The 16,031-nt window shown below is 39.5% G+C and overlaps 1 protein-coding gene across 3 annotated transcripts in view; it reads left to right on the forward strand.

The window, feature by feature from the left end:
• Nucleotides 1-15,271, forward strand: part of smyd3 (SET and MYND domain containing 3) — an 84,198-nt gene extending 68,927 nt beyond the window's left edge. Inside the window, exons 7-13 of one of the 3 annotated variants that reach the window (XR_007947276.1) lie at nt 2,038-2,140; nt 2,774-2,884; nt 4,671-4,758; nt 5,401-5,575; nt 13,753-13,861; nt 14,627-14,716; nt 14,815-14,938. Coding sequence is in view for 1 of the 3 variants with exons in the window: in XM_022193583.2 (XP_022049275.2) it covers nt 2,038-2,140; nt 2,774-2,884; nt 4,671-4,758; nt 5,401-5,575; nt 13,753-13,861; nt 14,815-14,931 (703 nt within the window). In the remaining 2 variants the exon portion in view is untranslated. Of the gene's footprint in view, nt 1-2,037; nt 2,141-2,773; nt 2,885-4,670; nt 4,759-5,400; nt 5,576-13,752; nt 13,862-14,626; nt 14,717-14,814 lie in introns of all 3 variants that reach the window. The other 2 variants (XR_002595674.2, XM_022193583.2) reach the window with 2 other exon arrangements.
• The last annotated feature ends 760 nt before the right edge of the window (nt 15,272-16,031 follow it).

Below are 16,031 nucleotides of genomic sequence, written 5' to 3' on the forward strand. Positions count from 1 at the left end.
AATGAACTACGACGCTACATCAGCTGCCCGCTGAGGATCGCACGATTGCAATCCTACTACAAATACACCACTTACTGGGACATATCCGTCGGAAATCATACGACTGAGCAGCATTGTACTGTGCTATCTGAGCGCTTTTCTAGTTGCAAATATAGTCCTATGCAAAGCATGTGATAAATCATAAACTTGATTATTAAACTTCGATCATTTTTAAGGCTGCCATTTGTGATAGTACTAAGCGTAGAGGTGTTTCTAATATTCACTAAGTGCATTTTCAGTACAGCAAGTCAAGGACATCACTCATCACATGTGAATGATTGCAGTGGATTATTACTCAATAAGCCAAGTGTGATCAGGTTTAAATAAGCCCTTTAAATAATACAACCAAGATTTGAACAAACCTGCCTCTCTCTGTCTCATCCTCATGGTTGTCTCCTGTGATTCTGACGGTTTACATCCTTTGAGTGACTCCACTTCTTCTATATTATATCCTGTCACAAGAATGTCAGTGAGAAAACGCTTCATACTATTAGATCTGTGTCATTATGATTCTAATGAAACCTCAGTTAGATGATTTTGGTCATATTAAACATGAAGAAAACAATGTGTGAAGTGTAAATAAAAATACCTATACTTGGGATGGATGTCTTGATGGAGACACTGTTGTCAAAATAATTTGTGAGTGGGAAGATGATTTGTATCTATAATAAATTTGGGAAATGAGACACAAGCCTTTGTTGTGACAGAAGTGGAGTACCCATCGTTTCCTGGTTTATTTGTGTGTGCGTGTTCCTGACAGAGAGGCAGATAGACCGCCAGAAAGAAATAAAGAGTGACATTTGTTATGACAGAAGCAGAGTACCTCATTTTGTCGCACTGTGCAGGGAATTGTGTGTGTGTGTGTGTGTGTGTGTGTGTGTGTGTTGCCAGTGCGTTTGGTTTATTTCAGTGCTCAGTCTTAAATGTGCAGGATTCACACTGCCAGATGATATTTAACCTCCTCACAGCACCTTGGATGGCGGAATAGAAGACACATGGCGTCCTCCTCCTCGCTAAACTAGCTGATAGACGGACGGTAATCTTGAGGGAGATGTGTCGCTCAACAAGTCTTCTTTTCTGTCATGAGTATGTTGGCACAAATTTCCATTTCAGTCGAGAGTGGACTGAGAGTGAGAAACCCCAAAACAGTTGGACATGTAGCAGTTGGGGGCTCAGCAGGACGAGACACTTGTATTTTCCAAACACAACAAGCTAAAAGTTATCTCAGGCTTTATTGTGTGCTTTGTGTTTCCTCTGTGTGTTCAGACACAACATCAGAACCACCTGCATGGTATTGTGGAGGTCTCTAATCATGCCGCCTAAACAGCAGGACGTGAACACAGGACCTCTGGGGGTGTCCTGTGGTGTTTGGCGCTGGGATATTGGCAGCAGATCCTGTGGGTTGGGGGTGGGGCCTCTGTGGATTTCGCTAGTTCCGGATTTTCAATTGGATCGAGCCCGAATTAATGCCTTGGACTTTTGTAATGTTTCTTGAGCCATTCTTGAGCAGTTTTTGTGGTCTGGCAGGATGTATTGTCCTGCTACAGTCAGGAAGCGCTGTTGCCATGGAGGGCATTTGTTTGGCCTGCAACAATGTTTAGTTGGTGCTACATGTCAAAGTAACGTCCACATGAATGCCAGGACACAAGGATTCCCATCACAACTCTGCATTGTTACAAAATCAATGTTATTCACCTCATCTGTCTGTGGTTTTAATGTTAAAGCTGATGTGTGTGAAAGTGTTTAAGAAGCGACCACGCACACACAGTAGCTTTGTCAAGAAAGGTTTGCATACTTTACTTGAAAGTTGAACATTTCATCACACGTGTTTCCCTTTCTCTCCTTCTCCGTCTTATACTCTACCTTTGCTTTCTCTCCTTATCTTTACTTCCTCCTTCCTCACCGCTCTATCTCTTCTCCTCTCTTTCTCTTTTACCTCCTCCCACCCTTTGGTGCTCTCGCTTCCCTTTTTCCCCTCGCTTGTTTGCTCTTTCTCAGTTTATCTCTGCTAAACCATGACTGTAGGCCAAACTGCATGATGGTGTTTGAGGGAACGAAAGTGCGGCTCAGAGCTGTTCAGAATATCAGCCCTGGAGAGGAGGTATGTGGAGGAAAAGACACTCACACTGCATCTTTACAGCATTAACAACATGGAATATGACTCCGTGTTTATCCACTGTGATGTTGTGCCTGCTTTTATGTCGATGGGCTTTATGAGCAATTCTTACTGAATGCTCTTTATTCGCTGTCATGGATGGAGGAGCCAATGCTTTAGGCAGTTTTAAATGATACATTATCTGAAACTAAGAATCATATCTGCTATGGATTCAGTTTTATTCTACAAGTCATAGTATATTTTGATTGATTTACAGTGAAACTAATGGTATTACAGAATTTATTAAAATGTGTAGCCAAGTGAAATATCACAGTAGCACAAGCAGGATGGCAGCTCTTGTGTTTTGGCAGATTTGGCAGCGATTTCTACAGTTTTCCATACTTAATCATCCCTTGTGACTATATGTAATGAGATGCGTCCAAGCCATCTGGACTTAGGCACAAGCACAAGTTACTTGTACATGCTTTTGTCCACACTCTGTTTATCTAAATTCAGTTGCAAATACTTCCTCTATCCATTCTGAACTGCACTTAACCACGGTCTGCTGTAAAACAAACACACCAAAGTCAAAATAAAATACAAACAAATCTCAAACTAAACTGTTTTCTTTGTGTCCAGCTCACGATAAGTTACATCGAGTCGTTGTTGCCGACTGAGGACCGACAGAGACAGTTGGAGGATCAGTACCATTTTACCTGCCACTGCCAGAGATGTGACTCTCAAGACAAGGTCAGATGCACACAAATTTAATTTCTACATTCACTTGTGATTTTTCAGGGTTACAGCTATCTAAACTGTTGTTATTCATTATCAAAACACAAATGAATTAACGAGCTATGTCTACATGCATGTAATGATCCAAAGCATCAGTCAGATTAAAATGTTCCATCAGTTTTCTACAGAGGCATACAAGACTACCCTTTAAATTGTGTTGCAATATTTGCCTCTTTTTTTCAGAACCATACCTGATCTTTTTCTCTTCATGCTGCTGTGGAACACGTTTGTGACTTTAATGGTTCAAATATTGCCATGAAACACGGCTTTGATACTACATTTTCTCTGCACCACGGCCATATCGCACACAGCATGTGCAAAAGCATATTTGTCCAGAAATTGCCTGTCACGAATGAAACAATAGAAATGACACAGTGGTGTCCCTCACTGCACTGATGTAGAAACATCTGTGTCATGCTCTGTCAGGCAGTTGGATTGTGGTGTGTCGCTGTTTTGTTCCAATATGAAAAACTCCAATAAAATAGTATAAATTCCATTCAGTGCTCCGCATGTCTCACTGACTCTTCTGCGTAACCGCTTTAATCTCATTATGATGAGATCACTGGTGTGTATATGAACTCAGCCGCTGTTACCTTTAAGGCTACAGCAACACACACGTCCTGTTGTCTCTTTGGCTGTATGAGGATGTGACACATGTTCCTTAACCCAAGACTAAACCGAACTTCCTAATCTTTTAACCTCATAAAAATGTTCTTGAAAGTTCATGCCGCCTCTCTTTCAGCGTTTCCGTCTCTCTCTCACACACAAAAACGACAAGCACACACACCTCCTTCAGCCGCTGTTGGTTTTGACAGTGTATCGGTGCATGACGTGTTTCAATGTAGCCTTTCCTGTCCTCTTCTCCTTCTCACTCCTTCACTCTTATCTCCTGCTGCCCTCCTCTTCCTCTCTGTCACCCTGTCACGCTCTACCTCTTCACGCCCTCTCGCTCTCTCCCTCTGACCACCTTCTGAAAAATGAGAAAAATTATCTTGTCTTTCAGCTGCAGTTTTCTTTTCCATCCATCTTAATCCACGCCATCTTCCTCTTCCAGTACCTCACTGTCTCTGTCTCAGTCTGAGCGTCTTCTTCTCTTCCTTTGTCGCTGCCTTCACTTCTGCCTCTGGCTTTGTCCTCTCTGTGCTGTATATAACATTTTGATCTTACTCACTTACCCACAGCACACATCTGTTCATGCGTCTGTGTGTGTTTGAGATAAGGTATGAGAGAGCACTCAGCTGATTCTCTGGAACAATGGTATTCATTTTATTCAGCCAACCTTTGTTCTGGATGCAGCGCAGGCACACTTTCTGTTTTCCTCTCTGTCTTTAATCTTTAGCTGATGATGGCAAGCTGCTGGGTTGTGACCCAAAGTTGTCATGGTGACAGATGACTGTTGACATCAAACCTGGAGAATGGTGTTGTTTGTTTTTTTTCTCTTTATGTTGTGCAAATGTTGAGATGCACACAAAGGAAGAAAAAGCGTTTCTAAGAATAAAACCTTTAGTAAGATTTTTAATTTCTGTCATTTGTCTGTTTCCCTTTAAGTTCATGTCTGTAATTGTTGATCTTGACCCAGAAGATTTCAATTAATTTCAGTCATTTAAAAACGTTTATCTGTGTTTTTTAATCCTCCATCCAAATCAATCATTTCTCCAAATATGTACAGCGATTTTGTTGGAGTCACTGATGTTTAGTCATCGTGGATGTTCAGGTTGTCCTTCCTCTTATCTTTGCCCAGGATGGACTCATGCTGTCAGGCGAAGAAGCAGCATGGCGCCCACTGAAGGAAGCTCTGCCAAGACTGGAGGAACTGAAAGCAGAGTCCAGGATCCTTTACAATCAAGACCCATAGCCAGTAGAAACCACGCCTCTATCAGCTGTTGTAGGATGATGATAAATCTCTGCTGTCCACATTTTAATACCACTGTTCTGACTAACTGAAAACCTGACTTTGAGTTTCAATTTTTTATTGCAGTTTTTCAAATAGACAAGTACAAAATAATGAAAACTAACCAACTAGTTTTACTGTTGTGGTGAACTTAGTGTCCTAAACACACCCATGTATGAGTCAGCAGGATCAGTCAGATGATTGAAGTTAGTTGGTAAAATTATGCAGCAACACAAATTAGTTCACACAACACAATTTTAGACCACAACTTAATGTGTCAATTTACAAATAGTGATACCAGTAGTATTAAAGTTTCTAATCAAAGGTAAGTTCAGGGTTTTGATGTTGGACTAATGACATAAATAAGTAATTAAGGTTCAGCTGTTTTCATTATTAAAACAGAGAGAAAGAGCCGCACATCATTTGATTATACCACCACAAATGTGATGAATTGATAACAGATTTTGAAAAACGAAATTGTTGATATCAAGATATTTATGCCAAGTTGTCTTCAAAATCCTTCAGGTGTCTGCCTCTTTAATCACATGTAAACATTGGTTTTCCTTAATTTACCTTCCAGATTGGACAGCACTAGTAGAGCGCTGTAGTCATCTGTTATTAGCTGCTGGTGGTGAAGTTCCTGATGAAAATCTCTACAAGCTCAAAATTACAGACATGGCTTTAGATGCTTCCATTCACCTGCAGCGCTGGGAAGAAGCGATGAGATACGGGGTGAAGACGCTTCCAGTGTACAGGTGAGTTACTGTGTGTGCCACATAAAGACGACATGTTTCACCCATGGCTGTCTTATAAATATATTCTCAGATTTAAAGGGAGGATGTGTGCTTTCTCTGCCTATATTTTAGGATGAACAGCAATGTGAGGAAAAGGACAACAATAATTCATCCAGAGAGTTCATCCAAAGTACAACTCCCTTAGTTAGGGCGGGATTGCATATCTTTACCAATATAGATTATTTCTTCAAGGCTTTGGGCTAGCTACTCAAGCCTGAGGCTTCATGGCCATCACAGGTCTTTCAGACTGCGTATTATGTTACTTTAGACCAAACAGATTTTTTTTTTTTTTTTTTTTACCAACACTCAAAGGAAGAGCATATAACATGAAAAGATTCAGGAGATTCAGCGCTGGTAGGATGTAACAGGAACAGTTATAGTAATCCATTAGGATAATATAAGGTGGATATTTTACTTATTTCTGAAGAATGATGAATAGTTGGAAAATGACTCGCCAGTGAAGATATTTCACAATCCACTGGATTTGACTCTTTGGCCTCATAAAAGACATATTTCATGCTGTTATGACTTTGCAGGGGAAACACAGCCCTTAAGAACAGATTGAGAAAGTAGGCTTAAAGAACATATATCATCGTTGTTGGGTCTACTCTGAGATGTACGTTGCTTTAGATAAAAGCGTCTGCTAAATGAAACTGTAGAACAGTAGAATCACTGTAATCAATGGTGGAGTAGGGCTTATTGTACGCCCAACTTTAGGAACCATACACAAATGCAGGAAAAACCATATGACAGTGGTGACAAGTTGGTCATATTTTTTGGGGAAAATTAAAATTGAGAAATATGTTCACCAAGGGGACAACACAGTCGATGGAGACCGAATGTTGTAGTGGCCATCACTGTGATGAGACTGTAATTAGAGCCTCCTACTTGCCATCAAGTCACAGTTCAGGTTGTTTGCACCAAATGTTCACCAAATTACAGTCGAATTTCTGACCATACAGTAGGAATTTCTGGTGCACAAACTGACAAAAGATGCTCCTAGTGCTCCTGAACTGATGCGTCTTATCTGATCTTGCAGAATGTGCGCTCTTCCAAAGTGAAAACATCTGTTTTATCTCTGGATGGTAGCTGCAGACACACCTCGATTTGATGATCCTCGACATGAATCTCATCCTAGCTGCTGACTGACACAAAATGTGGCGTTTGATCTCTGCTCCAGTTTGAGGGCTATAGTCAAATCACAAACTACGCCCCTGCCAGTGGTCAGAAAACCTTGTTACACTGATTTCACTCACATCAGGGACAATCTCTGAACCTCTTAATGACAGACATTTAAAATCTGTGTTAATTTGGTTACTGGGTGATGATTGATGAACTGATTCACAAGAGAAAGACAACACAGGTATAGTTGTAATTGTTTAATTTTAAAAATTGTGAATATAAATTACATTTTATTAGATTGAGTTTTGCATTGAGACATTGTTATAACATATATAACATATATATAAGATCTATTTTTTTTTTGTTTAGAAAACTCTTCCTGCAGAAATGGAAAAATTAAATAAGTAGGTAAAGTGGTGCCATAGCAAAGAAAGAGAGGTTAACAAAAGCCAAGTATGAAGAAAAAAGAAGAGAAACTATGAACAAAAGTAGAGGAAAGGAAGCTGTAAGAGTACTCACAGTGAGCAGACATACAAATCTCTAAATTAATTAATTTTCACTTATAGAAAGAGGTCATTACTTCCAAAAAAAAAAAATAGTGGATTTTGAAAACAGTTAAAAAATCTTTAAACCTGCATGTCAGCTTACAGTAAACTGCATCAACACTCTCTAGTTTGAGATGCACAGTCCTTGCACGCCTCTACTTCTTCTGTGCTGCACCCCTGTTCACTTTCCATCGCTCAAACTCAGCATCATACCCGCGCACACTTTTGTGTGTGTGAGACTAATTGATCTTGTGTGAAGGGCAGAGCTCTAGTGGCAAAGCCGTGCTCTCTCACACCGGCGACAACATATCCACAGGAGAGAAACGGCAGCACAGCCTATAAATAAATAACCAGACACAGACAAGCACAAAGGAGAGAGATGGCCACGCTAAGAAGGGGATGGAGACATCGGTGTCATTTGAAAGAAACTGTGAAAAATGTGTCTCAAGGAAGCAAAGACAAAACCAAAGTGAGGGATGGCTGTGGGGGTTTTAGTCAGGAAGCAGAGAGAGGGGTTAGGTGAGATGGAAGTCAGAGCGGGGATGTAAGAAGGAGATAAAAGAAAAATGAGAGAAGGGCAGGAGGGTGTGGGCTGAATGATGATCAATAGCCTGATATAGAAGAGAGGAGGAGAGAAGAGGAGGCAGAAATACGAATTAAATAGAAGAAATGAAATAATAATCACAAGGAATGAGGGGAAAGTGATATTTTAGAGTTAAGTCAGGGAAACGGTAAAAAAAAATAGGAATGAAATGGACAAAAAGAGGTGTGAGCACTCGGCTGGTTAGGATGAAAAGACAATGAAGAAGAACGAAATAAAGGGACAGAAAAGGAGAAAGAAGTGAGGGAGTGAGTGGGAGGAGGATCCTCCATATTCATCTCCTATCTTCCTCTGGGCTCTTCAGATAGCAGAGCAGAAAGATAGCTGCAGGAGTTCTCTATCGCTCTCTTTCTCCTGTCCTTCTCCTCATTCGGTATTCTTTTATTCTTTCACTCTCTGCAGGTCTTTTTTTTTCATTTTCTCAGTTCAGTTTGCACTGCGTAGAGCGGGTTTTCCTTGCAAATAATGCACACCTGCTGCAGGCTGATTGAACATCTCTGTGCTGCACATACTTCACTGCTATTGATGCGCTCACACGTACATTCATGAATATGTGAGTCCACGCACATTATTGAATTCATAAAAATACACAGATGTATCTGAATTTACAAGTGGGAGATCTTGCACACATGAAGTAAAGCCTCTCTGGGTGCGTTTTGTTGCTATGTTGTTTTTTTCTTTCTTACTGCGAATAACCAGAATATTTGACCACCTTTTGAGATTTTCAGGACAGCATTAACAGTGGGTAGCAGCTAAAAGTTACAGCTTCCTTCATTACATCATACGGTGTTTGACTTCCTCAGAGTAAATGAGTGAGCTTGTACTGTTTTGCATTAACATTCAGCGGTTTTGTAGAGAGAAATCTGTTGCATAAGATTTCTGCGTCGGCCTCGGTAGACCAGCGAAGTGCACCCACAAGGTCAGTCTTTGTGAATCTGTTGGTGGTTGCATATGAAATGCAAAGTCTTTGAAAAGCAGCACTGTTGCAGCACTGTTCCCTCCATTCTCTGGTGACACAGAAATATTTCAGGCAAATCACTGGAGTAGAAGGCAAGTTGAGAATAAGAAGGTTTTCTCCAGAATATTACAAAATGTTTCTCGTGCTTCTTTAAAAACCACAAACTGATGAACTGAACAATGTAAGAGAAGATTTTCTCTTCACTCATGTGAAATTCAAAAGCATGTAAATAGTTAATGAAAACATAGATCTAACTTTTGGGAGAAGACCAGCCAAGGGTTACAGGATAAATAAAATAGTTTCAGAAAAAGCTGAAGAAGGGTCTTTCCACTATGGAAAATTTCTGAATTCACTCTAATCTTAGCCTTTTTGTGAGCTACTGGAAAGATTTCGTCCTGAATCTTTTGAGTTTTTAAATGCTCTGTACTCAAAGACATGCAGCCTGGATTCACAGGTCCTGAACATGCATTGCTCAGTTTTAAACAAGTCAGAGATGTTTGTGATCCAGTGTTATCGATCGCTCTCACCTGGTTGCCTCGTGATTTCCTCCTCAACACTCTCCTATTTGTAACAGCTTCTTCTGCTGGAGGTAATGTGGGAATTTTATTGGAAACTAAATGCTACAACAGTCAAACTATATTTTAAAGCTCATTTAAAGGTACTGCTGATGACCAATAAATCATACTTTCATCGCAATCACAATGTGAACATGTGCAATAAACACATCCAAACCTGAAATGTGATGAATATATAAATGTATTTATTTACACACATCATAGAACCACACTCGGTATGTGAACATTTGATCTGTCGGTGCATTCACACCATTTAAACTAACTGGAGTCAGTTTAGTGGTGACTGCACAGTAGTAGTAGAAGTAGATAGCATGATAGCTGAGGATGCAGACAAGACCATGGAAATGGGCAAAATATGTTTTATTGAGTGTAGAAGCAAATATTTAACCCAGATTTAAATTAAAAGTTAAACCTTTGTTTTTCAAAGTTATAAAGTCTCATTTAAAAACTATTGTTCTTTTTAATTATTTAGGTATTCGTGTGTAGTTCGCTGAGTAAAAGCTTATCCGGAACAATTTATTGCATGTCTTTATTTAGTGGGCATCAGTGTACCCATTAAGCAGAAATGCATTCAAACTGTGTGGCCAAAAAGCACACTTCATTACTGGTTTCCTTAATGCAAGTCATATCACCACCGCAATATTGAACAATGTGTCGCACACCGTAGATTTTCCACATATCGTGCAAATTGTAAGCTTAATAGTTGGAATCTGGAGAAGGATTATGGCTATTTAGTGAGATAGAACACTTAGATAGTCTGCATGTGCCTGATTTACGCCCCTCTTGCTCCCACTGCCTCCTTCCCCCCATCTTGTCTTGCCCATCCTGTGCATGAGCATAAATGTGCACCAAACACACTGTAGTAGTTGTGTGGATCACTCTAAGCCCCTTGATTTATTTCCCATTTAAGGAGACATGTCTGTGTGCAAACACTGGACTGTGTTTTTCCCAGCACACACAAGAAATGTGAGGAGATATTCACTCAGTTTGACAAAAAAGCATTTTGATTACAATCCCTGCTTCCACCTTTAAATTGTTCTTTGTCCTGCTAACAGATGCAGTGTTGTTCTAAGTTTGCTCAAGTGTGAAAACACTGAACTGAAATTACTGTTGCAATGGACAGAAAACAAAATGCAATTAAGCTGAATCCTTCCAGCTAATCTTTCCTCCGTGTTTTCCTTCTACTCCCTCGGTTTTCTACTTAGTAAGATAATCCATGTTTCCGTCTCACACACAGCAGGCCGTAGATCTGTTGTTCCAACCAAGTGTCTCATTAGTTCCACTGCATTTGCCTTGAAATGCTACACTTTTCCACAACTATTAATTTCTGCTTGCCCCCTTTTCTTTCTCATGCCCCAGAGCTACGGCTTTCTAACTAGCTGCATACGACAAGACCACTCTTCTCTTCAATTTACTCTTCCGGAGAAAAAAAAATTAGGGGATAAATCAGGAGACAGGGAGTTAATGAATTTATTTTAATTACTTTGTGGTTCTATATGCAAAGAGGAAATATAATTAGAGTGTGGTCTTGATGCACTTGTTTGCATGACATGGCAGCCCGAATCACTGACTTGATAATTAAATCAATATTGTAAGTTGTTATTATTCATGGAGAACTAATGTTGTTGGTTCAGTCTCTGAAATTTCTATTTAATAATTCAGTTTTAACCTCAGGATCGCGGACCACCTCTGTAATTGGAAGGCTTCGTAGTTTAGTGAAGCTTGAAGGTGTGAACAAATGGGCTGTTAGCATTGTGAGTGGAAATGATCAAAGAAGCCGTAGAGTTTAGAGTGACTCCAACTGTGGCCTGTAGAAGCTACTTAACTTTGAGATAACAGATTTCCTTTTTTAATCAAAGAGTAGAATACTTTGCCTAAGAGAGTTGTTGTTTTCAGTCCATAAAGCAAATAATTAAGATGAATGCTCTGTGAATATCTGTTTACATTGCTGAATTGAATTGCATATTGAATGCTCTTGTGGTGTGTTTGCTCTGGAGAGAAGTGAAATCTGGTAAATACTCCAGGTTAAACTGGATGAGGTGGGTTTCTATTGACCTTGTCTTTGACTGCAGACTCATACATTAACGCTGTCGTGCACGTGTGTGTTCACAAGTCAGTGTTTACTTTCAGCTCTTTTTGTTTGTGTGTGTTGGGATGAATATAGAGAAGGGTTTGTGCTTTGTCAGCGTGCAGTTCTATTTAAAAAAAAGCATTTTGTATGTGTGATTAAGACGGAACAGAAAATAGAAGTAAGATTAAAGAGGACAACAGAGGTAGAAGTGGAGGAGAGGAATGAATGGAAAGCTGCAGAGGGAGGGAGGGAGCCAGACGAACGACACTGGCAACTTTAATCCCTGCAGCTAGCAGGGTAGAGAAACACAAATATAAACGGGACAAAGCAGAGTAAGGGAGATGTGAAGCAGAAAAAGAAATGAGAGATTAGAGGAGAAGAAAAGAGTATAAAGGGATCGAAGATTCTGGTAAATAAGTGTTTTGAGAGCTCCAGTGTTTGCCAACAACCCCAAAGTCCCCGGTGTGTATTTATCATGGGAGCACTGGGAATGATCCAGTTCTTCCTCTGTATGTGTGTCAACTTCCACTTTGAACTGTTTATGTGGAAATATTTACAGTATGTGGGCTTTGTGTGGAAAGGTCAGTAAGCATCGGTGCATATCCGTTCTCATGCATGTGTGAATGAACATAGATCAGCTGCACAAACTCAGTCATGCTAGAATTATTTACACTTTATAGATTCAGGATGAATGCAACTAATCTGATTAGTTTGATTTCATAGACTGTAGGTCACTGAGCTACAAATGTGTCAAAGTTAATATAAACAATGAATAATAATAAGTATTAGCTTTTTTCAACTTAGTGCATGAGGAAACATTCAAAAATTTCTTAACACTTAAGACAATAACTGTTGTCAAATTAGGTTTTTGGTGCTTTTGTGTTGCAGTACGACTGAGTGGGAGCTGTAGCTGCTGACTGTATATGTTCCTTGTCTCTCAATGTCAGAATCATTGATCAGGCTGATCACAATTCTGACTGTCACCATGGTTACGCAGGCTGTGTTGTTTCCTGTCACTGGAATATTGGATTCTAGGGAAAGAAGGACTGAAAAGTGGCAGTCAGTGTGTAATGTGTGTGCATTTCTGTACGTATTTGTATGTGTGCAAGTTGTGCAGTATGTGTATATGTACAGTATGTGTGACTTCACTGTGTTCTTGTGCATTTATCATGGGAATAAGTGCAGTATTTGTTGTGCTTCTCTGTATGTCAGTGACTGCTTCTGAGTCTTTCAGCGTCTGCACACAGATGTTTCGCTAGATGCTATAAGATAGTGAAACTAGAATGGAAATGTGTTCTGTGAAAGGCTGGGATGCCAAATAGTGTCACAAAGTGCAGAGTCTGACGCACAAACATGCAAATACACTGACACGCATGCAGAAGCACCCACATGTTCAAGTAGGTATCTTCAAACAAACTAAACATGGAGACATGAATAATGCACACTTATACTATACTGTTCTTGCTGTTATTTATCTTCCTCACCCACTCCTACTTCTATATGCATCACAGCTGCATTCAGACAGCTACTGGTAAAACTGATTTTCAGTGTCTATTCATTAAGTATACATCTTCCTATTTCAGTCCATGCTGTCAATCACCTCAGGCTTCACAGTTACAGAGAGCAAACTGATGAATCCATTTAAAAGCAAAGCTGATTGAACCTTATCATATAATACATTATTTGCTTTTGCTGGCTTTTTCTGGATGAAACACAGGTCATCTCTGCTCAGTGTTCTCACTCCCAATCCAGTTTCACTTAAAAATGTCATCTTGTTATTTAATGCTATGTGGAGTCCAGTGATGGTGCTTTTTGTGGTTCATTTTATAAAATATAAGACCAGAGAGTGGGCTTCAGTTATCGAGACATCACACTGCTGAGCTTCCTTAGGAAGGATTATACCATGATGTTAGATAGGAGATGATGGTTGAACCTCAGCTTTCAGAGGAATAATGTGAATTTTGTCCTGACCTGACAGCAGTGAACCAGGTCTTTACACGTGCTAAGATATTGGAGGGGCTTAACCTGCCAACACCCAATGAACTGGGCCTGGTTAAGCGGCAGAACATGAATAAACTGACACACAAACTAAACTGATCGGCTTATGAAACCACTCAGATGTGATTTATCGGTTTATAATAGAATTATTTCATGTTCAGTTGTGGTGAAATGACATCTAGTCACTAAGCTACCAGAAAACCTGATCTTCAATAGAACCCTGTTTATCTTTATGTTTTCATCTTCTCTTCCTCTCTTCCTTTTAAAGACTGTACTACCCAGATCCCCATCCAGTTCATGGGATTCAGCTGATGAGAGTAGGAAAGCTGCAGCACTACCTGGAGCACATCGAGGAGGCTCTGGACACATTCAAACAGGTATGAGAAATGAAATACTGACAAACAGGAATTGTTAAACTCAAAACACTGTTTGCCTTAGTCTGACTCACTGACTGTAGATTGTAAGTACAAGAACAGTGTTTTACTTTTAATATTCATGACTACGCAGCGGCATAAATTTGGCCTTTGCTTAAATTCAATTCAGTCCAATAGGAATCCTTTGAGCATGTCCATATGCAGCTCAAAATTAATCTGCGTGTGTGTTAATGTATAGAATACATTGACGCTGATCTACTGCGTCTTCTCAGTGGTTTTCAAGCTGACTGGACAGTAGAATAAGAGCAGCATCTACACGTTAGTGTTGTCTGTAGTTGTCGGCGAGGGAGTATAATCAAGGCTTAATTTCTGCAATGTATCTCAAACAGCATTTCCTTCCTTCCTCTGCTATCTGTGTGCTACCATTTTCAAAATTCCTTTTACTAATGGAAACAACCAGCTCTGAGCAGCCCCCTACAAGCTGAAAATGGCAAATTTTTACCGAGATTTATCTTGCAATAAGGGAGGCCTGCATGGTTCTTTTGTTAATTTAGTCACTTTAATCCTGGATTTAGTACCACTGAGGACGATTCTGGTTGGTCTAAAGAAATAAACACAAGCCAGAGTATTTTTTTCACCTATAGCAGAATGATAATGAGGTGCAGTTCACAGTGCTGTGCAGAATGGTCTGACTGTGAGAATATATTTGCTTCAGCAGTCATCTTATTTTTAATAGTTCTCTCTGTCATTTCTCTCTTTGTTGCTTAGCTTTATTGTTGTCTATAGACCTGTAAGAAAAGAGATCACAGAGATTGTCAACACGTCTTTGGTTTTACTATATTATCACCTACTCTGTAAGTAAGTTATGTAGAATTATGTCATTGTTCAGTTTAAACTACAATATAGGAAGTTGCTGTTAAGAAAGTCAGGTATCATCATTATTTGTCCCTCCTCAGGCCTATGAAGTCCTAAAGCTCACCCACGGCGATGATCACCCCACGATGGCCGACCTGATGACGAGGATGGAGGGATGTCGTTGTGAGATGGATCAAAAATCAGCCAGCAGACACTGAGACACACACTTTAGGAACTGCTTCATGTAACTGATTTCACTGTTTTATATATTTTTTTCTACAATGGAATTATAAGATTTGAGAGATTTGTAATACAATGACAAATTGGAGGAAGATTTATCTGTCTCCAGTCTGACTTTTAATTTTCTCATGTACAGCAATATATCGGTAAAAAATTGCTAGATGAAATTGTTATTACCAGTGCGACCTTTTTTAAATGCTAATTATATTACTTAATTTTGTTGAAGCCGTTTTAAAAACAGATTGGAAAATGACTAATGCAGTTGTTTCAACAACACCTCAGGCTCCTCAGATGTGACAAATTAAACTTTATTTTTTAGCTTTGGCTCCGTGCAGTTTTACATGAATTAGCATGATCAAATCTGTCCATAAAATGTCTGACTGAGAATATCCCCGAGCCTTCTTTGAAAGCATGCCACTAAAGCAGTTTTCAGAAAACGCATAATATTTTGAGCGCACAAGTTGACAGTTTGTTTTGACACGTGGACATTTATGCTGTGATACTGGGGCCTTTTTAGTTTGCTCGATTACACACGTGGACAGAATTGTTGGTACCCCTCAGTTAAAGAAGGAAAAACCCACAATTCTCACTGAAATCACTTGAAACTCACAAAAGTAACAATAAATAAAAATTTATTGAAAATAAAATAATCAAAAACAGCCATTACTTTTGAATTGTTGATTAACATAATTATTTAAAAAAACAAACTAATGAAACAGGCCTGGACAAAAATGATGGTACCTCTATAAAAGATTGAAAACTATTTGACCAGAGTGACATGATTAACTCAGGTGTGTCATTTAATTGACATCACAGGTGTTTCCAAACTCATAATCAGTCAGTCTGCCTATTTAAAGGGAGACAAGTAGTCACCCTGCTGTTTGGTGAAAAGGTGTGTACCACACTGAACATGGACAACAGAAAGCGAAGGAGAGAATTGTCCCAGGACATCCGAAAAAAAATGATAGACAAACATCTTAAAGGTAAAGGCTATAAGACCATCTCTAAACAGCTTGAAGTTCCTGTGACAACAGTGGCTCATATTATTCAGAAGTTCAAGACCCACAGGACAGTAGCC

This window comes from Acanthochromis polyacanthus, chromosome 2 (genome assembly GCF_021347895.1).
Source record: "Acanthochromis polyacanthus isolate Apoly-LR-REF ecotype Palm Island chromosome 2, KAUST_Apoly_ChrSc, whole genome shotgun sequence".
NCBI classification, from domain to species: domain Eukaryota; kingdom Metazoa; phylum Chordata; class Actinopteri; family Pomacentridae; genus Acanthochromis; species Acanthochromis polyacanthus.